The following is a 23,296-nucleotide window of genomic DNA, read 5'->3' on the forward strand; positions in this document are numbered from 1 at the left end:
GGTTCTGGAACCAATCCCCCTCGGACACCAAGGGTCGACTGTATAGGACAGAGTTTCAGATAATCAGGAACGCCTGGGGGACTTCCCTGGTGGTCCAGTGGCTAAAACTCCGTACTTCCAATGCAGCACGCCAGGGTTCGATCCCTGCTCAGGGCACTAGATCCCACATGCCACACCTAAAGATCCCATGTGCCGTGACTAAGACCTGCTGCAGCCAAATAAATAAATAAATAAATATTAAGAGGGAAAAAAAGAAAGAACACTTAGGAAAGTTTCAGCACAGAGCTGATAGTAAGCAATGAATATCTCTTACTACAGAACAAACACAGGGACAAGAAAAATAGAGTAGTATTTAACTATTACCTGCTCTGAAAATACAGTTAACACCACTCTGAAAAGGGGGAGGAAAGAAGAATACATAAAGTATAAGAAGCTCACTAAACAGAAGAATATTACTTGGAGCAAAGTACCTGATATTAAATGAAGAGAGAAAGGAGAAAAGCAAGAGCTAAATTCAATATTGTTCACAGTAAGAAACCAATCTATATAACCTTAAATGAATTAATAAGATTAATTTTAAAAGACTTCAGTATAAAACTTAGTGGAGAGGAAAAAACCTTAATAACATATTGAGTCTGTAACTTGTAACTACTAACACTCAAACCCGAAAGAAAGTGAACCTCAAGACCTTTTCATAATCCCTGAAAATGTGCCACTACATCCAACTGGCCCTCTGTAGGAATATGGCTGGTGAAGGTGATTACATTCCTCCCTCAGAATACAACAATCTTTGCTGGCATTACGTTTTTCTTCAAATAGACAATTACCTATCTTCTTTTGATCTTTAGGCAAAAGTCCTTGTGATTCATCCTGTGTACAGGATCAGGCTTTCTTCACAGCAAAGGCAGAGGTTGGTTCCCAAAACTCACTGAAGAAAGAATTCAGTCATATGCACCATTTTGTAATTCACACAGACATTCCATTATTACTACCAAAACTATAAGCAAACTCGGCATCTTCACCAGTGTGATGGTTAATTTTAATGTGTCAGGTTGGCTGGGCCACAGTATTCAGGTATCTAAGTCAAGCATTAGATGTTTTCTGTGAAGGTATTTTTCTACATGAAACTAAAATATAAATCAACAGACAGACTGCCTTCCATAACATAGTTGGGCCTCATCCAATCAGTTAAAGGTATTAAGGAAGAGTGTTCGCCCCACACAAAGAGGCAATTCTACCTTCAGACTCAAGCGGCAACATCCGCTCTTCCCTGGATCTCCAGTCTCTCTATGCACGCACCATTGGTGCTGTTTCTCTGGAAAACACTGACTACAAACAGAAAAGATTCCATCCTAGATTCAGAGGCATGACATTTTCTACTACCATGATTCTCAACAAAACCAATATAAACTTAGCCACTGACAGCAGAAAAGGGCAACTGGAAGACTCAGAGCAGTGATTTTCTAGTTCAGTCACTCATCTTTTCTATACTCATTAGTGGCATTCTTCTGGAACCGCAATTGCTTCTGAAGAGGGAGACGCTTGATGCTTTCTAATAACATTTCAGAACAAGCGGTTTTTAACCTGGTCACCTCCAGTGGTAGCACACAAGGCTCTCCTCCATCTTCTGAACAACACAAGGGACTCAAATCTAGCCAGCAAGCATCCCTGTTCAAAGTCGTTCCTATATCCTTTAATTCTGAAGAAACACAATCCCTCCTTTTTGCATGGATTTTATTTCCTCACTTTCTTTAAGGGAACTTCTTTAATCATTAACTTTTAAAAATATTTATGTATGTATGTATTTGTTTATTTGTTTGTTTATGGCTGCGTTGGGTCTTCGTTGCGGTGCGTGGGCTTCTCATTGCGGTGGCTTCTCTTGCTGCGGAGCACGGGCTCTAGGCACACGGGCTGCAGTAGTTGTGGCACGCAGGCTCAGTAGTTGTGGCTCACAGGCCCTAGAGCGCAGGCTCAGTAGTTGTGGTGCACGGGCTTAGTTGCTCTGCGGCATGTGGGATCTTCCCAGACCAGGGCTCGAACCCATGTCCCCTGCATTGGCAGGCGGGTTCTTAACCACTGCGCCACCAGGGAAGCCCTTAATCATTAACTTTTGCTGTGGTAAATAATATGCTTGGTCTATTCTAACATTTTGCTTTGTGTTTCTGTTTGCAGTGCTTTGTCTCATTTCCTCACCCCTTTCTTCCTTTATCTATACAGCTAGGATGAGCAAGGTTTCTTTGCACCAAATAAAGCTTCTAATGGAAGCTGTAGGAATCTATAGATCTTGTTTCTAAACTTACAGCAATTACTTCTAACTTCCTAAATATCCTATTTAAATTCCCTGACAGTCCAGTGGTTAGGATTCCATGCTTTCACTGCCGAGGGCGCGGGTTCGATGCCTGGTTGGGGAGCTTCCCACAAGCCACATGGCTCGGCCAAAAAAATCCTATTTAAACTTAGAATTTTCTATTAAAATCTACAATTAATCAAAACCTATACTTTCCCTTCCCCGGTCCAAGCAAGACTAAAAATAACAAAAAAATTCTTAGTAAAAGAAGGAAAGAATTTTAAAAACAAACATCTTAGCACCTAGTAACCCCTTCCTGGCCACTTTCACCACACTGCTGAAATTTAGTCTTTTGTTCCAAACTGTTATTTATCTTGCTACTATCTTAAAAATAATTTTTAAAAAACATTTCCTTATTTAGAAGTAAACAAGAGGATTTTTGCTGCTTTCTGCAAAATTAATTTTTTTCTCATGTACTGGGTTAGCCAGAGTTCGTTCGGGTTTTCCCGTAAACCTGAACTTTTTGGCCAACCCAATACATTTGGTCTTTCTAGACATGTCCTCTGGTAAGTCAGATAGGGTTAACAAATGCAAACTCCAAATTCTTGCAAGCCTCAAAATATTATTTTGTTCTCATCCTTGACTTGCCTAGGTATACAAGGAAGGCTCAGATTCCCTTTCCCCTCAGTACCTTTATTGCAAAAAGGTACTTTCATTGTCTTCTACCTTCCAGAGTTGAGAGATACCAGATGCCAATCTGATCCTTGCTCCTTTGAGGGTAACGCATCTTCCTCTTCAAGGTGCTTATAGAATTTTGTTACCAGATTCTGACATGTTGTTACCAGGACTTGTGACATATGTTTCTAATTATCCCTCACTAGCACTTGGTCAATCTCTTGAATTAGGTAAAACAGGCTTGAATTTCAGTCTATCTATTGAATGCCTTACATAATATTTTTAATTTCTAGGAACTGATTATTTCTTTATCTTGAATGATTTTTCTTTTTAATGAACACACCTTCTGATATCTGAGGATAATTTTCACTTTTCCCGATTCCTTATGAACTTCTGGGTTTAGCCTTGTCTTTGTTGAGTCTGCTGCTGTCTGAGTGGCAGCTTTCTTAACACTTGCAGATTCCTGGTTAGCTGCCCTGTTCCATGTATGACTTTCTTTGGTGCTATCAGTGTTCCTCAGGTGCCTGATGATTCTTGGTGTTCATATTTCAGATGCAAGGAAAGATTAAGTGGTATCTGTAGCTGAGATATATTTCTTCAGGCCAAGTCAGGGTCCCTGGTGTCTGAGTATTAAGTACAGGTTCTGATAAAGCAGCCAGGACCCAGGGAATTGTGGAGCAGCCCAGACTGAGTAGCAACTTCAAGGCAGGGGAGGTAAGGTGAGCATCTACTGCTTAATGCAGCTGGTTTCTCACCCATAATGATTCAGACGACTACAGCCAGCCTTTGCTCTCCCTGACCTGAACAGGTTCTAGGGGTCTAGTTTGAACATTTAACTTTTTCAACTTTTTGGAGGTCTTCCTTTGCAGCTGAAAGTGGTTGGGAGCTCCTTGGCTTAGCTTAGTTTTTATATAAATCTATTCCCATCTGCTGTATATCTTGCAGAGATTTCTCAGTGTTCTGGTCTGCTGGTAGGATGATCTTTCTACACCAATAACAAAAACTGCAAATTTAATGCAAATTATGATGAAGTACTATTTTCTAACTGCTTCCAGAATAAATACAACCCTCCTAGTGAACAATCTGGCAATCCACTGTCCCAGTAATTCCATGTCTAGGAATTTATCAAAAGAAAAGAGTGGACAAGCACAAAGCTACAGCTACAGTGATGTTCTGAGCAGTGTTCATACCAGGGAAAACGGGAAATAAAAAATGTTCAATAGGTCTCACTGATTCAGTAAGTAATAGTGTATCTATATGATGAAATAACTACATAGCTATTAAAATCACAGAAAAAACATGACATTTTATTCCTTGGCTTGTAGACACATCACTCCAATCTCTGTCTTCACATAGCCTTTTCCCCTGTAAGTCTGTGTCCAGATTTTCTTCTTATAAAGACACCAGTCATTGAATTGGGGGACCTCCGTAATCCAGTATGACCTCATCCTAACTGGATCACATCTGCAAAGACCCAATATCCAAATAAGATTACAGTCAGTTTCCAGGTGGACATGAATTTTGGAGGACATTATTCAACTCGGTACATACATCCCTCAGAGTCGTTGCAAGGAATAAATGAAATAAATGAAATAAGTAAGTTTCCAAAGCACTTAGTACTGTGCATGGCAGGGCACACAGTAGGACACACAATTATCCATACAGATATGCAGAAAAAAAACTTTTAAAACATACATTAACTTATTAACAGGTGTAATCTCTGGATGATGGCATTAAAAATAATTAAGTTGTCTTCCTCTGAATTTAACCTGTGTTTTCAAATTTTTCTATGACTTAAGTATTTTACTTTCATAGGCAGATAAAACACAATTTTTAATTACTCTTAATGCAATGGATGTCCTAATTCTGCAATAAACTATATATAAAAACAGATTTATACATATTAGTGTTATCAATTCCAAATTTTATTTCTGTTGCCTTTTTTTACATCATTTCACTAGTTCTAAGAGAAGAATTCAAGGAGATCTAATATAGATACCATTTCTGCCCAATTTATTTAATAAACAACTTAATTTTATCAAAAGGAGGAGGTAAAAAAGAATGAATGGATGGGACTTCCCTGGTGGTCCAGTGGTTGGGACTCTGTGCTTCCACTGCAGGGGGAATGGGTTTGATCGCTGGTGGGGGAACTAGGATCTCACATGCCGCGTGGCGCGGCCAAAACAAAAAAAAAAGAATGGATGCCTCAATGAATACTAAAGACAAAAACAGTAATTAGAATAATATACTACTTTTTAAAATCATCAGTCAAGCTTTCCAATTACTGCACCTTGAATGCCTAAACTGCTCAAATACCCTTGCAGCCGAAGTTTACAAAGAAGAATGTTTAAAAATATTTTTAAACATATGTTAAAATATTAAATATTATTTAATATTAAGAGTGTAGAAATATATGTTTTTGATAAACTGATTTAAGCTCTTCCAACTATAGCATCTACTAGAAGACAAGGTTTAGAACTCCCCTAAATAACAAGAAATATACTAAGAGTATCTAATATTGGGCAAAATGTTGCTAATTGCTGAAGCTGGATGATTGGAATTTGGGATTTATTACATACTACTTTATTTTTGTGTGTATTTGAAATTTTCCATACTAGGAAAGTTAAAAATTATATATTAAACAAACTCTAACATTTTAATTTCTAATTGCTAATTCAGATTCAAAAATCAGTAAGAAAAACTTTAAGGGGGGACTTCCCTGGTGACGCAGTGGTTAAGAATCCGCCTGCCAACGCAGGTGACATGGGTTCGAGCCCTCGTCCGCAAAGATCCCACATGCCACGGAGCAACTAAGCCTGTGCACCACATCTACTGAGCCTGTGCTCTAGAGCCCGCGAGCCACAACTACTGAAGCCCGTACACCCAGAGCCCATGCTCTGCAACAAGAAAAGCCACCGCGATGAGAAGCCCGCACACCACAACAAAGAGTAGTCCCCGCTCGCCGCAACTTAGAGAAAGCCCACGCGCAGCAACGAAGACCCAACGCAGCCAAAAACAAATAAATAATTATATATATATTAAAAAAACTTTAATAAAAATTAAAGCTTACTTACATGAGTTGAAATAGTATACATAAAAGCAAACAATAAGAATATGTCGGATTACTGGAAGAAGATATAAAAAGAACACAAACACACTTGTGTCATCTCTAGACAGTTCAATCTAAGAACAGTACAGGGAATTCCCTGGTGGTCCAGTGGTTAGGACTCCTCGCTTCTACTGCTGAGGGCCCGGGTTCAATCCCTGGTTGGAGAATTAAGGTCCCGCAAGCCACACAGCATGGACAACAACAAAAACCTTTTTTTAATAAATAAATAAATAAGAGCAGTACAAATAAGGATGTGAGATTAATGATTTAAAGCAACGAACTTTTAAAATTTAAAATAACAGTTCCTTGAATATGGTGATGCTGTTTTATGTTCTCCCTGGATACATTGTTTTTAACAGCCTTAGCCTCTGGTATTTTCTTTGGAAAAAAAGCCTAAAATGTTCTTAACTATCATTTACTAGGTAGTCAATAAATAAACAGCAATACTGTAAACAAATACCAAGACACTTCATTCAACTGAGGACATATGGAATTACATAGCCAAGGGCAAATAGAAAGCTGCATCGCGTCAAGATCCAAACAATTCAAGGATAAAAGCAGAGAAACAAGAATTAAACATCTATAATCACTTTCCTTGTTTCTTATGTCCAGAAGCTATAAATGGCTTTTCTTGTAGTTTCAATGGGAGAAAATGGTGACCCAGTACACAGCATCCAATCATCCTTCATTGCTGTAATTTTGTGTACTCATTTCCAAACAACTTGACTTAGTTATCTAATGTGCTTTAAGATATCAGCTCTGATAATGGTCTAGGCCAGTGCTTCTCAAACTTTGGCATGCATCGAATCACCTAGAGAGCTTTTGAAAAGAGATACCCAAGCCCTGCCCCAGAGACTCTGGGCTCCATTCCGCAGGTCTGGAGAGGGACCAAAGACTTTCTAACAAGCTTCCAAGTGCCTACTGCTGCTGGCACCATACCTTTGGTAGTAGAGCTGATCCAGAACAAACACTAATTTCTATCCATCCATGTGCCCAAAAAAGATAAACTGAGAGTGCAGAAAATATTTCTGTACTTTGCTCAATACTTTAAATAAGTTCTCAAAGTACCATTCCAAATATTTGGTCATCAAGAAAATAATTCCTAGGGTTTCCCTGGTGGCGCAGTGGTTGAGAGTCCACCTGCCGATGCAGGGGACACGGGTTCGTGCCCCGGTCTGGGAGGATCCCACAGGCCGCGGAGCGGCTGGGCCCGTGAGCCATGGCCGCTGAGAGTCTACACACTGTACACCCTGAGGATATCAGAGATGTCCATGGCAAACATCCAAATGCCTCAAGGGTTTTCCAAAGCACTAGTCACTTTCACTGGTGTTAATAACAGTTACTGGCAAATTGATTAAAAAGTATTACATATTTGACCAATTTAAGATTGTCAATACTATGGATCATTTAGATGCTTGCTCCAACTGTTATCTAGTCTGTGTGTTTAGGACAGAAATAATGTTTTTCAGATATGAGACAACAAAACATACAGTTCAGGAAACAGAATGTGGTAGTTAATATGGGCTTTAGAATCAGACTGTCCTATTTCTGAATCCTAGCTCAGTAACTTCTTATATGTATGACCTCAGACAAGTTACTTAATCTCTCTGTGCACGGAAGGATTCATGGTCCCTACCTGACAGGGATGCCATGAACACTAAATGAGACTACACCAGGGAAACGAGGAGGAGGATCACAGTGACAGTTTTGGCTGGTGACTAGTATTGGTATCTTATAAAATGAAAGGAAAACATTCCCTGGAAATCCTCAACTTAGCATGTAACAGCTCCTGATCCATTTTCTAAATGTACATTAGTAGGAAATACACCAAAGCCCAGTCATACCTTCCAACAGTACCCTGAAATGTAAATCTATCCACTATTCCAATTAGGAAGAAAAGAGCCAGATTTACATTTGAAAACTAAAACAAAGAATCACTGTAGCTAAGTTCACCTTACATGTCCCCCAACTACACTTCCCTTCAAGATGTAACTTCAGTGCAGATTTCCCAAACCACCTCCTGGGAAGCCAGGAAAGGCTTGTCCACCAGCTTGTCCCCCAAACACACCAAGGACCCTAGCCCGCAAGAAGTACAAAAGTTTGTTTCTATTTACTTTAAAAAATGAGAGCAAGACTCAGCTACACAACGTTTCTGGGTGCAGAGGCACTGCTCCAAGCACTGCAGACCCGATTACCCAAATCCCCTAGCACCCACGGGGACGGGAGGTGCCGTTCTCGGGACGGTGGCTCTGCCATCATTTGTCTCCTGGGAGTTCCTGTGACTCTCTCTCAAGCAAGCAGAGGCATCTGCACATGGAGTTATTATTGCTCAGTCCCCCTGTATCAACGCGGGAAGCGAGGGGAGGCGTGACCACGGGTCAGTGGCTGCACATGAGGAGTCCCGAGTGCCTTACTTTCTGGAGAGCCACGATGGGGGCAGGCAAGGAGAGTGAGGCTCCAGCTCTGCTTTCCTATATTTGTTTGCTATACACACTTCATCTGTAGAAAGCATTCTATGATAAAAAGCTGAAAACCTCGTTGTTCTAGTCCAGCACCATGACTTTACATGAGTTAAGCAGAGCTCCAGGCCCATGAGGGAACTTGGTAAGGCCCACAGCTGAGCCAGTGGGGCTTCCCACTCCAAGGCCAGCCTCTCCACCAGCCATTGTTCCCAGTCACCCCTCCAAGGACAACTATTAACACCTTTCATTTGTGAAATGTGGAAACTTTTGTTTCAGTTTTTGTCCATCCCACCCATCCTCAAATTTGCCCTGAGATTAGAAAAAATAGGAAAATGACTGATAACTTTTCATTTCAACGTCTCCCTTTTAATATGTTCAAAACATCTACCCTTTAAGTGAGACAAGCACACCTCACATTAAAGCACTAGATCAAGTTCACTGCATTATGCAACATACAGGATGAGAAACCCTTTTAGCTGTACACGTATGAACTTCAAAAACTGAACAGGTAGGTATTCAAGCCTTGTGTTTTAGGGGAAAAAAGAGGAACAGTTCTGGTTTTGCAAAGTTAATGTGTAATTTACTTTCATCTCCCACTGTATTTAAGTTTTTTTCATTACCTTCTATTTGTGCCAAGAGGTGGTGTACCATTTATGGTAATGATATGATAATGAGTGGAGATATATTACATGAATTATCAGATTACTAGATATGGCAGAAGATGTGAAGGTGATGGGCAAATAAATGAAATCTGAGAAACGCTTTATCAAACCTCAGGACTTGCCTTATCTTCATATTTTTACTTTCCAAGTCATTTCTTAAACTGAATATCACAAATATTTACATTATATATACAAGTATTCATTTAAATAGAGCCATGTTTAGTTTAATCACCAACAATTACTGAAAGGCACCTTTATTCATCCGGACCTTCCACAAAAGCCCAGAGGACTCACACTCTTTGACCACTACGGTGCGGTGACCAAGAGGCACAAGCATTTCAATATGAGTAATTTGAGAATAACTGCTATGGGGAGAGTCTTAGGAGGTGCTAGGGTCAAGGAGAGTCTTCCATATTCAACAATCCATGATTAAGACTCATACAATCATAACTGGTTTGTTAGAGAGGGTGCCATGGTGCAGTAGCCGTCACTACTGCACAGTAGTGGATACTGTGGATACTTGTAAAAGCTATTACATAAAATACAGTACCAGTGGATATTGTTACTTAAGATAGTATCTCAATTTTCTTTTTGGACATAACTACATTACACACAAAAGAAGATTTCAGGGAGGAAAAAAGTTGCTTCTACTCTCTAGTACCTATAGAATTTAGGATTTATAACACATTTGTCACTTAAAATTATCTTTCAACATACATATGCTTTCTCTAAATTACAAGCTCCTCATTCATTTGAAAATCTTATAAAGAAGTGAGTGTGCCTGGCAGAGTGCTAGCCAGGCCCTCAATGCACAGGGATTAGATAGCACACCACTACTCAGCATGCAGCAAGGCTATATGTGACGCTGGCTGCTATGAGGCAAGACCTGCTCATACAGGGAGAGGGCCTCACATAGATGACCTCATATCTCATGTAACCAAAGGCCACAATTTGCTATCTAAAAAGGCAAGTTTCAGAATTGCTTACTTGTGGGATGTCCGTTTCTTCATCATGCTTGCAGATACACCAGCATGGCCTAAAAGAGAAGTGAGTATGAGTCAACAAAAACTGAATAAAAAATAGTCCAAACTCAGGAAAAAGTTAACTTATGAAAAACTGCTATATAAAGTATGAAATTAAAATAAACCACAAGGGAATTCCCTGGTGGTCTATGGTTAGGACTCTGCGTTTTCACTGCCGAGGGTCCAGGTTCGATACCTGTTTGGGGAACTAGGATCCCACAAACCACGAGGCGTGGCCAAAAAAACCCACAAACAGCCAACATGTAACAAAACCATTTGTCTACTTATCTTTTAAATAGGAGATATAAGGGATTCTGGGAAGATAAAATAACAGAGACAGCAGTTTATCTCCCTAAATCGGCCATAAAACACAAAACCAAAATCACATGGACAAAAACCACAACAAAAAATGACAATCCTAGTCAAAAGGTACAGAACTTGTCTTCCTGCCACAAACAACTAGAAAATGGGACAAGAGATATGACACATCTGGATCCAAACATCAGGACAACAGGCAGCAGAGGACTATGGAACCGGGGAGCAGAAAACCCATGCAGAGGCCCCCACACCAACCAAGTGCATCCCAACAACGACTTGTGGATGATGGTTCACGAAGGGGAAACCAAGAACACTGTGGTTGTGCTACACTGACAGTCAGATGGGAGCTGCGGAGGGAGGGGTGGCTGGGAGCTGTGGATCTGAGTGCTGGCAAGGAGAGAGATCTCAGAGGGAGCTCCAAACATCTGGAAGGGGAGGGGTAGTCTTATGTCTGGCTAGATATTAACCTGCAAAGGCATGAGAGTTGTTCAAAGTCCATCTAGCCACCTCTTTGAACACACAGGGCAGTCAGTAAAAACCATAAAAAGATAATCCCTTAACCAGAAGGATGAAGTAGCCCTAAGAATAAAAGCTGCTATAGACCCATCCTAGCACCTGCTTGCCAAAACAAACTCCAATATTCATTAAAGGACATCAAGAAAACCCAGTGCTCCACAACACACTTCAAATGTCCAACACCCCAACTAAAATTATTAGACCTGTGGAAAAGCGGCAGACTGTAACCCCATAACCAAGCGGGTTATTACCAAAACGATGTAATTAGCAGGCCAGGATGTTAAAAGAACTATTAACAACTGTGCTCAAATAGCTAAAGGAAGACATAAACACTTAAAATAGAAAAATGGGGGTGGGGTGGGGAGAAGAGAATAAATAAATGAAACTGGTGAAAAATACATGATCCAAAATGAAAGAAAAAAAAATCACTGGATATGATTAACAGCAGATTAGACCCCACAGATAAAAAGACCAGTGAATGTGAGATATTACAGTACAACATATCTAAAATGGAACACAAAGGAAAAAACTGTGGGAAACAAACAGCCTCAGTGACTTGTGGGACAATATCAACTAGCCCAACATAAATGAAATGCACTCCATGAAAGAGAGGATCAAGGGGTGAAGGAAGAAAAAGTCTGACAAAAATAATGGCAGAAAGCTTTCCAGATGTGGTAAGTGCATAACCATGGAGCCAACAAGCTCAATGAAGCCAAAGTAAGATAAAGACAAAGGAAAAAACCACACCAAGGCACATCCTCATCAAGTTTCTGAAAACCAATGACTAATAAAATATTTTAAGCAGACAAAGAATAAAGACACCTTAAATTTAGGGAAACAGAAAATACTGGCTCCAGATTTGTTGTCAGAAACAATGTAAGCCAGAAAACAGTGGAATAAATCTTTAAGGCGCTGCTAAGATAAACAAAATAACCTACCTGTGGATTCAGAATACTATAGATAGCAAAAATCTTTCCAACCCCAACAATATTGATAATTTCATTAAACATAGTCTAAATGAATCAGTTAAGAGACCATATAAAGAAGGAAGAGACGATTATTAACATCAGACAAAGTAACTTCAGGACAAAGTTACCAGGGATCAAAAAGGACATTCCAAAATGATGAAAGGATCAATCAAGAAGCCATACCAGGGAGTTCCCTGGTGGTCCAGTGGTTAGGACTCCAAGATCTCACTGCCGAGGGTCTGGGTTCAATCCCTGGTGGGGAACGAAGACTCCACAAGCTGTGAGGGTGCGGCCAAAAAAACAAAACAAAACAAAACAAAAAAAGGGAAGCCATAACAATCTTAAATGTATATGTACCTAATTATAGAATACTGAAATACATGGACTTCCCTGGTGGTGCAATGGTTAAGAATCCGCCTGCCAATGCAGAGGTCACGGGTTCGATCCCTGGTCCGGGAAGATCCCACATGCCGCAGAGCAACTAAGCTCATGTGCCACAACTACTGAGCCTGTACTCTTGAGCCCATGTGCGGCAACTACTGAAGCCTGTGCACCTAGAGCCCATGCTCCACAAGAGAAGCCACCATGAGAAGCCCGTGTACCACAATGAAGAGTATCCCTCACTCTCTGCAACTAGAGAAAGCCTACGCACAGCAACGAAGATCTAACGCAGCCAAAAATAAATAAATAAAATAAGGAAGAACACTGAAATATATAAAGCAAAAACTGACAGAATTCACAAGGAAAAGTGACATACTCATAATTATATTTAAAAATATGAACGCTTCTCAGTAATTGATATAACAAGCGGCTAGGAGTATCAGAAAGGATATAAAAAACCTGAACATCACAAACAGCCAACTAGGCTTAGCTGACATTTACAGAACGCCAATCCAATACTGCCAAAATAAAGATCTTTTCCAAGTTCACATGGGACATTAACCCAGATACACCATATGCTACTCAGAATACAAACCCTCAAAACACTTAAAATAACGTGAAATCATACAAAGTATGTCCTCTAACTATATCAGAATCAAGTCAGAAATAAATAGCAAGGTATCTGGAAACACCCCAGTATTTGCAAATTAAACAACAATCTTCTAAAACTTCATGGTTCAAACACAAAATCACAATAAAAATTCAAATATTTTGAATAAAAATATGAAAATGAAAACAATCTATCAATATCTGTGGAATGATGCAAAAGCATGTTTACTATATTGATCAAAATTCACACTAAGTAACAAGATCCACCTGGGTGGAGGAAGAAGGCTTCTGGGTTTTCTGCAAAGTTCTCTCTCCTTGGCCTTACATTAAGACATGCAATTTTTAGACATAAATTTCTGTACTTACATAACATTTACAATTCTAAGAAGTTAGATGAAAAAGGAGATATATGGTCAATTGGTCTGTGTAAGACTGTCCATTCTACTTCACAGATAAAAACAGCGAGACATTACCCCGATTGCTTAAGAGAGCCATTCTCCCCCACTTTCACCTAGCATGCTTATATATATACACTGTACGAAGTGGGCAGCTCATATATGAAGATAAGATACAGACTGAACAGAGAGCAAATCTATCCAGAGCATCCCTGGAACAACCCTAGGCTTGCAGTAGATGCGTATCACGATATAAAAAGTGCAAAAGTAGACGTGAAAATACAGGATTCGATCAAGATCTACTGGAATTGTACCTGGTGTCAGGATCCTCTCCTTCCCTTCCACACTAACTATACAAGGAAAAGGCAGCTGACGTTAGCATTTGGTACACCCCCGGCCTAACACCCACACGGCTCCCTGCATCCTAGACACTTAACAGGCCCCAGACATCGCCACGCTCCCCACAAAGCTGAATTTCCCATTTAGATGAGTACCGTGACAAAAATAATCTTCTGATCACTCAAGAAAAGGTAAGCCATTCGTAATTAATCCTTAATTCTTAAGTGTGAATGGACAATGATCAATAGTCAAACAACACAAAAAAAAACAAACAAAAAACCCAGTGGTATGAGAAAGATAAAAATAAGCATCACTGTTTGTAGTCCCAAGACCTACGAAGATTAAATAAAAGAACTGGTATCCTCAGGAAAACTGAAGATACTATAGTCATAAAATGGGAACAAGTGGCTATAAAAAGGGACAACAAGAGCTCTTGAAAATTAAAATAAATGAAGAGAGAGCACTTTCCATTTCCAGTCCGGCACGTTAGGAGCTTGGAAGTTACCACTCTGTCCTAACAAGGGCTGAACAAGCTGAAAAATCAACAACTCTTCTTAGATTGGTGAGAGAAGTGAGGTTACAAGGAATCACTGTCCCCAAAATTGGAGACACAGACAAGCAGATACAGAGAATCACAATTCATGGTAGCAGAATCCTCTGCAGGAACCAGTACCTGGCTAGGAAAACCTGAAAGGCAATTGAGTAACTGCTAGAGGCTTGGTGTGGACAAGCCTGAAAAATAAAAACTCCAGGGGACCTAGTCATGGGAAGGAGGGGGCTCCGCATTTTTTTACGTTTTACCTCCAGAAGCACCATCAGGTTCTCACAGTGAAGAGCAGAGAAAAACCCCCTTTTGCTTTCAGCAGAGGGAAGGGAGAAGTAGCCTTTCTGAAATACACCAAAGTATTCTGTTCTTACCAAGACCTGCCCTTGAGAGAAACTATTTTATTGGAGCCTTACTGTATCAGGGCCTAAGTGACCAGAGGGAAGGGAAATAGCCAACTCCAACTCTCTAGCTGTCCCCTGGTGTGACAGGAATTTCAAGGCTCAGCCCCCTAGCCCCCCAGTAGGACACAAGAGGGGGAGGAAACTGAGAAGCACAAGTGACGGTCACAGCCCGGTGAGGCAGACTCACTGAAGACTAAAACCTCATCACAGAACTACACAGTGTATCTCTCCCTCCCACACCGCACCACCATATCACTTAAGGCTCATTTACCAGAGCTCCTTTTACCCGGAATATCATGTCTGGCTTTCATCAAAAACTGTGAGGCACAGTTTGAAGAGACAGAGCAAATACCAGAATCAGACTCAGATATGGCAGCGATGCTGGAATTGTCCAACTGAGAACTTAAACTAACTATGAATAACATGCCAAGGGCTCTGTGTGGCTGAACCACACTGACTCTTCTTTGTCAGCTCCATCGCAGGCCCTCAGTCCCACCCCCCTCCCCTTTCTGTTATGACTGAGCTTTAGCTTACTCATAAGAAATACACCCAAAGCAGGTAAGTTTCCTATCAACTTTTATCCTCGCCTTCACCTGATACGAAAACTGGGAGAATATCTTTTGCTGATGCAGATGGTTAGTGGACATGAGACCCTTGAGGGGGGGAGGAAAAACCCCAGTCCCCTCTGTGTGGGTGTGCTTCTCCCTTAGTAATCAGATTCCATTTTTAGCTTTGGCTCCTTTAAATCCCCCTATACTCCTTTTGGTGGTATGGGGTGCAGCTGCAAACGCCTATGGATGGTCGTCCAGCTGATCCTGCCTGTGTATAAGTCACCCCACAATAAACTTCGTAATTGCACTTTATGACCGCTTCACTTTTTAGTCTCAAAGACTAAAAAAATTAAAGAACCATATAAATGGACAGATATTCCATGTTCATGGATAGGAAAAACCAACACTGTCAAGATGTCAGCTCTTCCCAACTTGATCTGTAGATTAAACGCAATCCCAACCAAAATCCTAGCAAGTTATTTTGTGGTTATCAACAAATTGACTCTAAAGTTTATATGGAGAGGCAAAAGACACAAATAGCCGACAGGATATTGAAGCAGAAAAACAAAATTGGAGGACTGACATTACCTGACTTCAAGACTTGCTATATAACTACACTAATCATGACAGTGTGGTATTGGTGAAAGAACAAAGAGATCAATGGAACAGAATAAAGAACCCACAAATAGCCACCCATAAATACAGTTAACTGTTCTTTGCCAAATAAGCAAAGGCAATACAATGGAGTAAAGACAGTGTTTTCAACAAATGGTGCTGGAACAACTGGACACCCACATGTAGAAAAATGAGTTTAGACACAGATCTTATATCCACCACAAAAATGAACTCAAAACAGACCATAGGCCTAAATGTAAAACAAAAAACTATCAACTATAAAACTCCTAAAAGGTAACATAGGAGAAAATCTAGATAACCTCGGTTATGTTGAGAACCTTTTAGATACAATGCCAAAGGCACAATCCATGAAAGAAATAATTGATAAGTTGGACTTAATTAAAATTTAAATCTTTTGCTCTGTGAAAGACACTGTCAAGACGATAAGAAAATATTTGGGGAAGACATATCTGATAAAGTACTGTTATCCATAACATAAAGAGAACTTTTAAAATTCAGCAATAAGAAAACAAACTGATTGAACAACTTTTAAAAATTGAGCCAAAAACCTTTACACCTCACCAAAGATACAGAGATGGCAAATAAATGTACGAGAAGATGGTCTATATTATATGTCATCAGGGAAATACAAACTCAAAACAATGAGATACCACTACACACCTATAAGAATGGTGAAAATCCAAAATATGTATTGACAACACCAACTGCTGGAGAGGATGTGGAGCAACTGGAATTCTCATTCACTGTCGGTGGGAATCCAAATTTGGAAGTTTCTCACACAACTCTTACCATATGATCCAGCAATTATCCTCCCTGGCACTTATCCAAAGGAGGCGAAAACTTACATCCACATAAAAGCCTGCACATGGATGTTCATAGGAGCTTTATACATAATTGCCAAAACTTGGAAGCAAGCAACAAGATGTCCTTTAGTAGGTGAACGGATAAATAATTGGTACTATATTCAGACAACAGAATATTATTCAGTACTGAAAAAAAAAGCTATCAAGCCATGAAAAGACATGAAGGAATTTTATGACTCTAACTATATGATATTCTGGGAAAGGCAAAAATATGGAGACAATAAAAGGTCCGTGGTTGCCAAGGGTAAAGGGGGAGGTAGGGATGAATAGTTGGAACACAGGATTTTTAGGGCAGTGAACCCATTCTGTATGATACTATAATGGTGGATTTGTGTCATTATGCATTTGTCAAGACTCACAGAACATACAACACCAAGAGTGAACACTAAGGCAAACTACAGACTTAGAATGATGCTGATGTGTCAATGTAGTACCTTCACTGTTAACACATGTATAATTGAGTGTGGGATGCTGCTACTGGGGAACACTGGGGAGAGATGGGGGGTATATGAGAAATCACTGTGCCCTCTGCTCAATTTTGCTATAACTTAAAACTGCTCTACAAAAGTAGTCTATTTTTTTAATCCTTTAAAAATAAATAAAGAGGTACTAGACTTATTCTTTGACCATCAACACTGGGCTAGACAACAAGAGGTAAGTGATGCCTTCAAAACTGAGGTAAAATTATTGTGAATACAGAACTCGTAACCAGATAAAGTACTAACTGGCATTTACAGTCATGTACGGGCTCAAAATTTAAACCTTAAACAAATCTCTCAAAATTATTGGAGGATACTCCAGAAATTTAGAGAAAAGCACTGTAAACACAGAGGATCTGAGAAACCATGTTAGAAGTTCAGCGCAGCTTCTGAGAAGTAGGCTAGGTAAGACCCATACAGATGGGAGCAAGAGACAAGGGACTCAAGGAAGATTTTCTCCAAGAAGCTGACTCCACACAACAGAGAGTATAAGATAAATTACTCATACCACAGACAGTAGTTAATATCTCTGACATTAAAAGAGCTTCCGAAAGCAGAGAAGAAAAAATGGGTGAGATAAGAACAGAAAAAGGCCAAAGAGGCATTTACAAGTAACACAAGATATGCAGCCTCACGCGTACAACTACAGAGATAATAACTGCAGTGAATAGCCTTGTCCATTTGTCTTGCCAGGGCCATTAGGCCCACCCATCAGATGGACAAAATTCTACATTGCTGACAACATACAACGCTGGTGAGACTCTGTGAGAAACACATATTACTTGCTGGTAGGAATGCAAAATGGTACAGAGTCCATTGAGGGGAATCTGGTGACATCTCACAGAATTCCATACACATTTAAGATCTGATTCAGTTCCACCTCTAGAAATCTATCCTAATGGCACTGGCGAGATAAATGGACAAGGCTATTCATTGCAGTTATTATTTCTAATAGCAGAAGAGAAGAAACAACCTAAATGTCCAGCTAACTGACTACTGAACAAACTAATCTGGTACATCTGCACAACAGAATACTGTTCAATTGTAAAAAGTCATGAGCAATTTCTCTATATACTGCTAAGAAGAGGTCACCTATACATACTGTCAAGTGGAAAAAGCAAATAACGGAAGAGTAAGTAGGTGTGTATATATTCACTGGGCACCAATGTCGGTGAGTTGTCAAGGGTGGGTCATATCACCCATCTGAGGACCACAGATTTTCCAGTGGAAAACAGAACAAGACCCTTTATTAGGTAGCTACACCTATTTGTTGATTGAAATGAGAAAATAAGCCTAATTTACAAAATAAACTGTTCAATGACTCACCAAACCATTACTTAAACTGTACTAAACCACGACAGGCAAGTAAAACTACATACACTCAAACTGTTTTAACAAAGCTCATTCAGACAAATGTTCCAAAATAACCAACTTTTAACTTAACTTTGCATGGACTCAGATGTTCCAAGTATAAAGACCAATGTCTGTTCCAGCAACTCATTTGGATTAAAAATACCAATCCCCCTACACACCACACTCATTTCCTCCAATCCTATTAACTCACTCATTCGCCCCTGTGAGCACCTTTCCCTCTTGTGAAATTTCCCTGGGAGGCTGTCAAGGTGACAGTCTTCCTGTTGATCAGCAATTTTAATTAGCCTGGCTTTACAAGACCAGCAGTGGTCTCTGGGGGTGTCACTTCGACAAATAGAAAAAGAGTATGACTTTATAACTTTAAGGGAGAAATCAGGAAATCTGAGAGGTGTTAAATACTCTCATCTTACAAGCAGGAAATCTGAAAATCCATCTCTAAAGAAAACATTCACAAGAGAAAACATTCACAAATAGAGACGAAAAGCAAAGAGACACTAAGACAATCATAAGAGGTAGAACTAATTCAAGAAAGGCTTTTTAAAAATGCAACTTACAGGGGCTTCCCTGGTGGCACAGTGATTAAGAATCCACCTGCCAATGCAGGGGACACAGGTTCGAGCCCTGGTCCGGGAAGATCCCACATGTGGAGCAACTAAGACCATGTGCCATAACTACTGAGCCTGCGTTCTAGAGCCTGTGATCCACAATTACTGCGCCCACATGCCACAACTAGTGAAGCCCAAGCACCTAGAGCCTGTGCTCCACAACAAGAGAAGCCACCGCAATGACAAGCCTACACACTGCAACGAAGAGTAGGCCCTGCTCGCCGCAACTAGAGAAAGCCCGCACGCAGCAACAAAAACCCAACGCAGCCAAAAATAAATAAATTACAAAAAATTTAAAAAATAAGTTTCTAGAGAAGAGGGAAAAAACCCACTGGTACATACAAAGGTTCAGAAATGAAAATGGCATACAACTTCCCCAAATAGCAACACTGGATCTCAGAGACAATGAATGGAGCAATGCCTGGAAAATTCTGAAAGAAAAAGTTATTTCCAACCTAGAATCTTTTCCCTGCCAAATATAAAGCATGAGAGTAGAATAACAACAATGTTGATATAAGGTCCAAAAAAACTTCCATCTTCTATGTGCATTTTTTAAAATTCTTATTAGAGACAATTTCAGGAAATCTGAGAAGTGGAAAGTAAAGACTATGAATGAATCACTATACATTCCACTTGCAGCTTTAACAATCAGCTCATTCACTGCCTACTCTTGAAACTTTTGAAGACGTACATGCTTTACCCAGGCAAGAGTACACACTAAGAGACAAAATGCATGGGAACCAGGAGGAAAGGAGAATCTAACATACAAAAGAGGAAAAAGAAATTCCAGGGATGACAATGTTGAAGCAGGTCGAGAGAATAATCAACAGATTAGAAAAGGACAGAAGGCGCTAGGAAAAAATCCTCTAAGAAAAACATGGACAGATGGATTATCTATCACATTTGGCATGCAGGAAATTATACTGAGAGGAGTTTTATAAAGCTGTTGGAGGGTTTAAGAGACTTCAACTTGCAAAGAAATTTAAACAAATAGAAAAAAAAAACTAAAGCAATCACTAAACTCCAGGAAAAATGTGCAAAAAAAATAATCATACTGCATTACTTGGCTCAAAAGTTCAGTACTTATGCAGTAATCATGATAGAAACAATAAGTACCATTTTAGCCAAAACTTAGAAGGCTAAAGAAGTAGTAAAACTGTCCCTGTTTCCAGATGACACGATGCTATACATAGAAAGTCCTAAAAGATGCTACCAGGAAACTAGTAGAGCTCATCAATGAATTTGACAGTTGCTGAATACAAAATTAATATACAGAAATCGTTTGCATTTGTATACACTAAAAACAAAATATCAGAAAGAGAAATTAAGGAAACAATCCCATTAACCACTGCATCAAAAAGAATGTATCTAGAAATAAACCTACCTAAGGAGGCAAAAGACCTGTACTCCAAAGACTGTAAGACACCGATGAAAGAAACTGAAGATGAAAGATATATTGTGTTCTTGGAATGGAAGAATCAATATTGTTAAAATGACCATACTACCCAAGGCAATCTACAGATTCAATGCAATGCCTATCAAATTACCAATGGCATTTTTCACATAACTGCAACAAAACATTTTATTTGTATGGAAACACAAAAGACCGCCAATAGCCAAAACAGTCTTGAGAAAGGAGAACAGAGCTGGAGGAATCATGTTCCCTGACTTCAGATTATACTACAAAGCTACAGTAATCAAAACAGTATGGTACTGAGACAAAACTGACATAAGAGATCAATGGAACACGATAAAAAGCCCAGAAATAAACCCACGCACTGATGGTCAATTAATCTACGACAAAGGAGGCAAGAATATACAGTGGAAAAAAGACAGTCTCTTCAATAAGTAGTGCTGAGAAAACTGGACAGCTAAATGTAAAACAATGGAATTAGAACATTCTCTAACACCATAACACCATATACAAAAATAAACTCAACTGGATTAAAGACCTAAATGTAAGACTGGATACTATAAAACTCCTGGAGGAAAACATAGGGAGAACACTCTGACATAAATCACGGCAATATTTTTTTGGATCTGTCTCTTACGGTAATGGAAATAAAAGCAAAAATAAACAAATGGGACCTAATTAAACTTAAAAGCTTTTGCATAGCAAAGGAAACCATAAACAAAATGAAAAAAGACAATCTACGGACTGGGAGAAAATATCTGCAAATGATGCTACTGACAAGGGATTAATTTTCAAAATATACAATATCAATTAATTAATATCAAAAAAACAACCCAATCAAAAAATGGGCAGAAGACCTCAACAGACATTTCTCCAAAGATGACATACAGATGGGCAACAGCACATTAAAAGAGGCTCAACATGCATTAATTAGAGAAATGCAAATCAAAAGTACAATAAGGTATCACCTCACACCAGTCAGAATGGCTATCATCAAAAAGTCTACAAATAATAAATGCTGGAGAGGGTGTGGAGAAAAAGGAACCCTCCCTACACTGTTGGTGGGAATGTAAACTGGTACAGCCACTATGGAGAACAATATAGAGGTCCCTTAAAAAACTAAAAACAGAGCTACCATATGATACTGCAACCCATGCACCCCAATATTTGTAGCAGCACTAATTATAATAGCCAAGACCTGGAAGTAACCTAAATATCCGTCAACAGATGAATGGATAAAGAAGATGTGGTACATATATACAAAGGAATATTACTCAGCCATAAAAAATAAATGAAATAATGCCATCTGCAGCTACATGGATGGACCTAGAGATTATCATACTAAACTGAAGCAAAGAAAAGTATCATATGCTATCACTTATATGTAGAATCTAAAAAAATGACACAAATGAACTTATTTACAAAACAGAAATAGACTCACAGACATAGAAGACAAACTTATGGTTACCAAAGGAGACATAATGGGGGAGGGGGATAAATGAGGAGTTTGGGCTTAACATATACACACTGCTATATATAAAATAGGTAAACAACAAGAACCTATTGTATAGCAGCTGGAACGATACTCAGTATCGTTATTAAAAATATATCTCATTTATTTATCTATCTCTCTGTCTGTCTGTCTGTCTACGCCAGGTCTTAGTTGCGGCAGTCGGGATCTTCGTTGCAGTGTGCGGGATCTTTAGTTGTGTCAGGCAGGATCTTTTAGTTGTGGCATGCAAACTCTTAGTTGCAGCATGGGGGATCTAGTTCCCTGACCACGGATCGAACCCAGGCCTCCTGCCTTGGGTGCATGGAGTCTTAGTCACTGGACCACCAGGGAAGTCCCAATATAATCAATATTTTGTTAATAACCTATAATGGAAAAGAATCTGAAAAATAATACATACATATGTACATGTATACATACACAACTGAATTTCTTTGTTGTATACCTGAAACTAACCCAACATTGTAAATTAACTTTACTTCAATAAAAAAATTAAATATTGACTTCATTATTTAAAAAAAAAAAAAAAGGTTAACGGGAGAAAGAGATGTTATGTGAAAAAGCCATCATCCTCAACAGGTTTCAATACATATCTAAATTTTTCAGATCAAGAGAAATCTGTATACTCATTTACAAATTTTGAAGGTAAACATCAAAATGAATGGAGTGCCTACTTTTTGATATAAGTCTTCAGCACTACTTGACATTTCACCCATGAATTTTTATTGATTTGATAAAAATAAAATCAAGGTTTTAAAAATATTTGAATATAGCAAAAATAGTTGTTAACCTGAGTATTAGGCACATGGATATCTATTACTACCATTCCCTGTACCTATCAGTATAATGTCATAAAAGGAGAAAATTTGCAACCTTTGGTAAACTAGTAAAAATGGAGGCTAACTTTACAGGAAAAAAAAATATGAAAAAAGTTTTACTGTAAAAAAGGACTTGCTGCCCAACGTCATTAGGTACATATAAACTACCACTTTAGTAACCAATTGAATTCCAACATATTTATATAAATAAACCTAAGTTATTTTAAAAATAGAAATCCCTGGAACTTCCCTGGTGGCGCAGTGGTTAAGAATCTGCCTGCCGATGCAGGGGACATGGGTTCGAGCCCTGGTCCAGGAAGATCCCACATGCCGCAGAGCAACTAAGCCCATGTGC

The 23,296-nt window shown here is 39.2% G+C and overlaps 1 protein-coding gene across 1 annotated transcript in view; it reads right to left on the reverse strand.

Annotated features, from left to right (window-relative positions):
- The window catches only part of SPIN1 (spindlin 1), a 38,126-nt gene that overhangs the window by 12,210 nt on the left and 2,620 nt on the right, over positions 1-23,296 (reverse strand). Inside the window, exon 2 of the mRNA XM_079706579.1 lies at positions 10,183-10,231. Coding sequence (XP_079562705.1) covers positions 10,183-10,231 — 49 coding nt within the window. The remainder of the gene's footprint in view (positions 1-10,182; positions 10,232-23,296) is intronic.

This window comes from Hyperoodon ampullatus (assembly GCF_949752795.1).
Source record: "Hyperoodon ampullatus genome assembly, chromosome: 6".
Classification (NCBI taxonomy): domain Eukaryota; kingdom Metazoa; phylum Chordata; class Mammalia; order Artiodactyla; family Ziphiidae; genus Hyperoodon; species Hyperoodon ampullatus.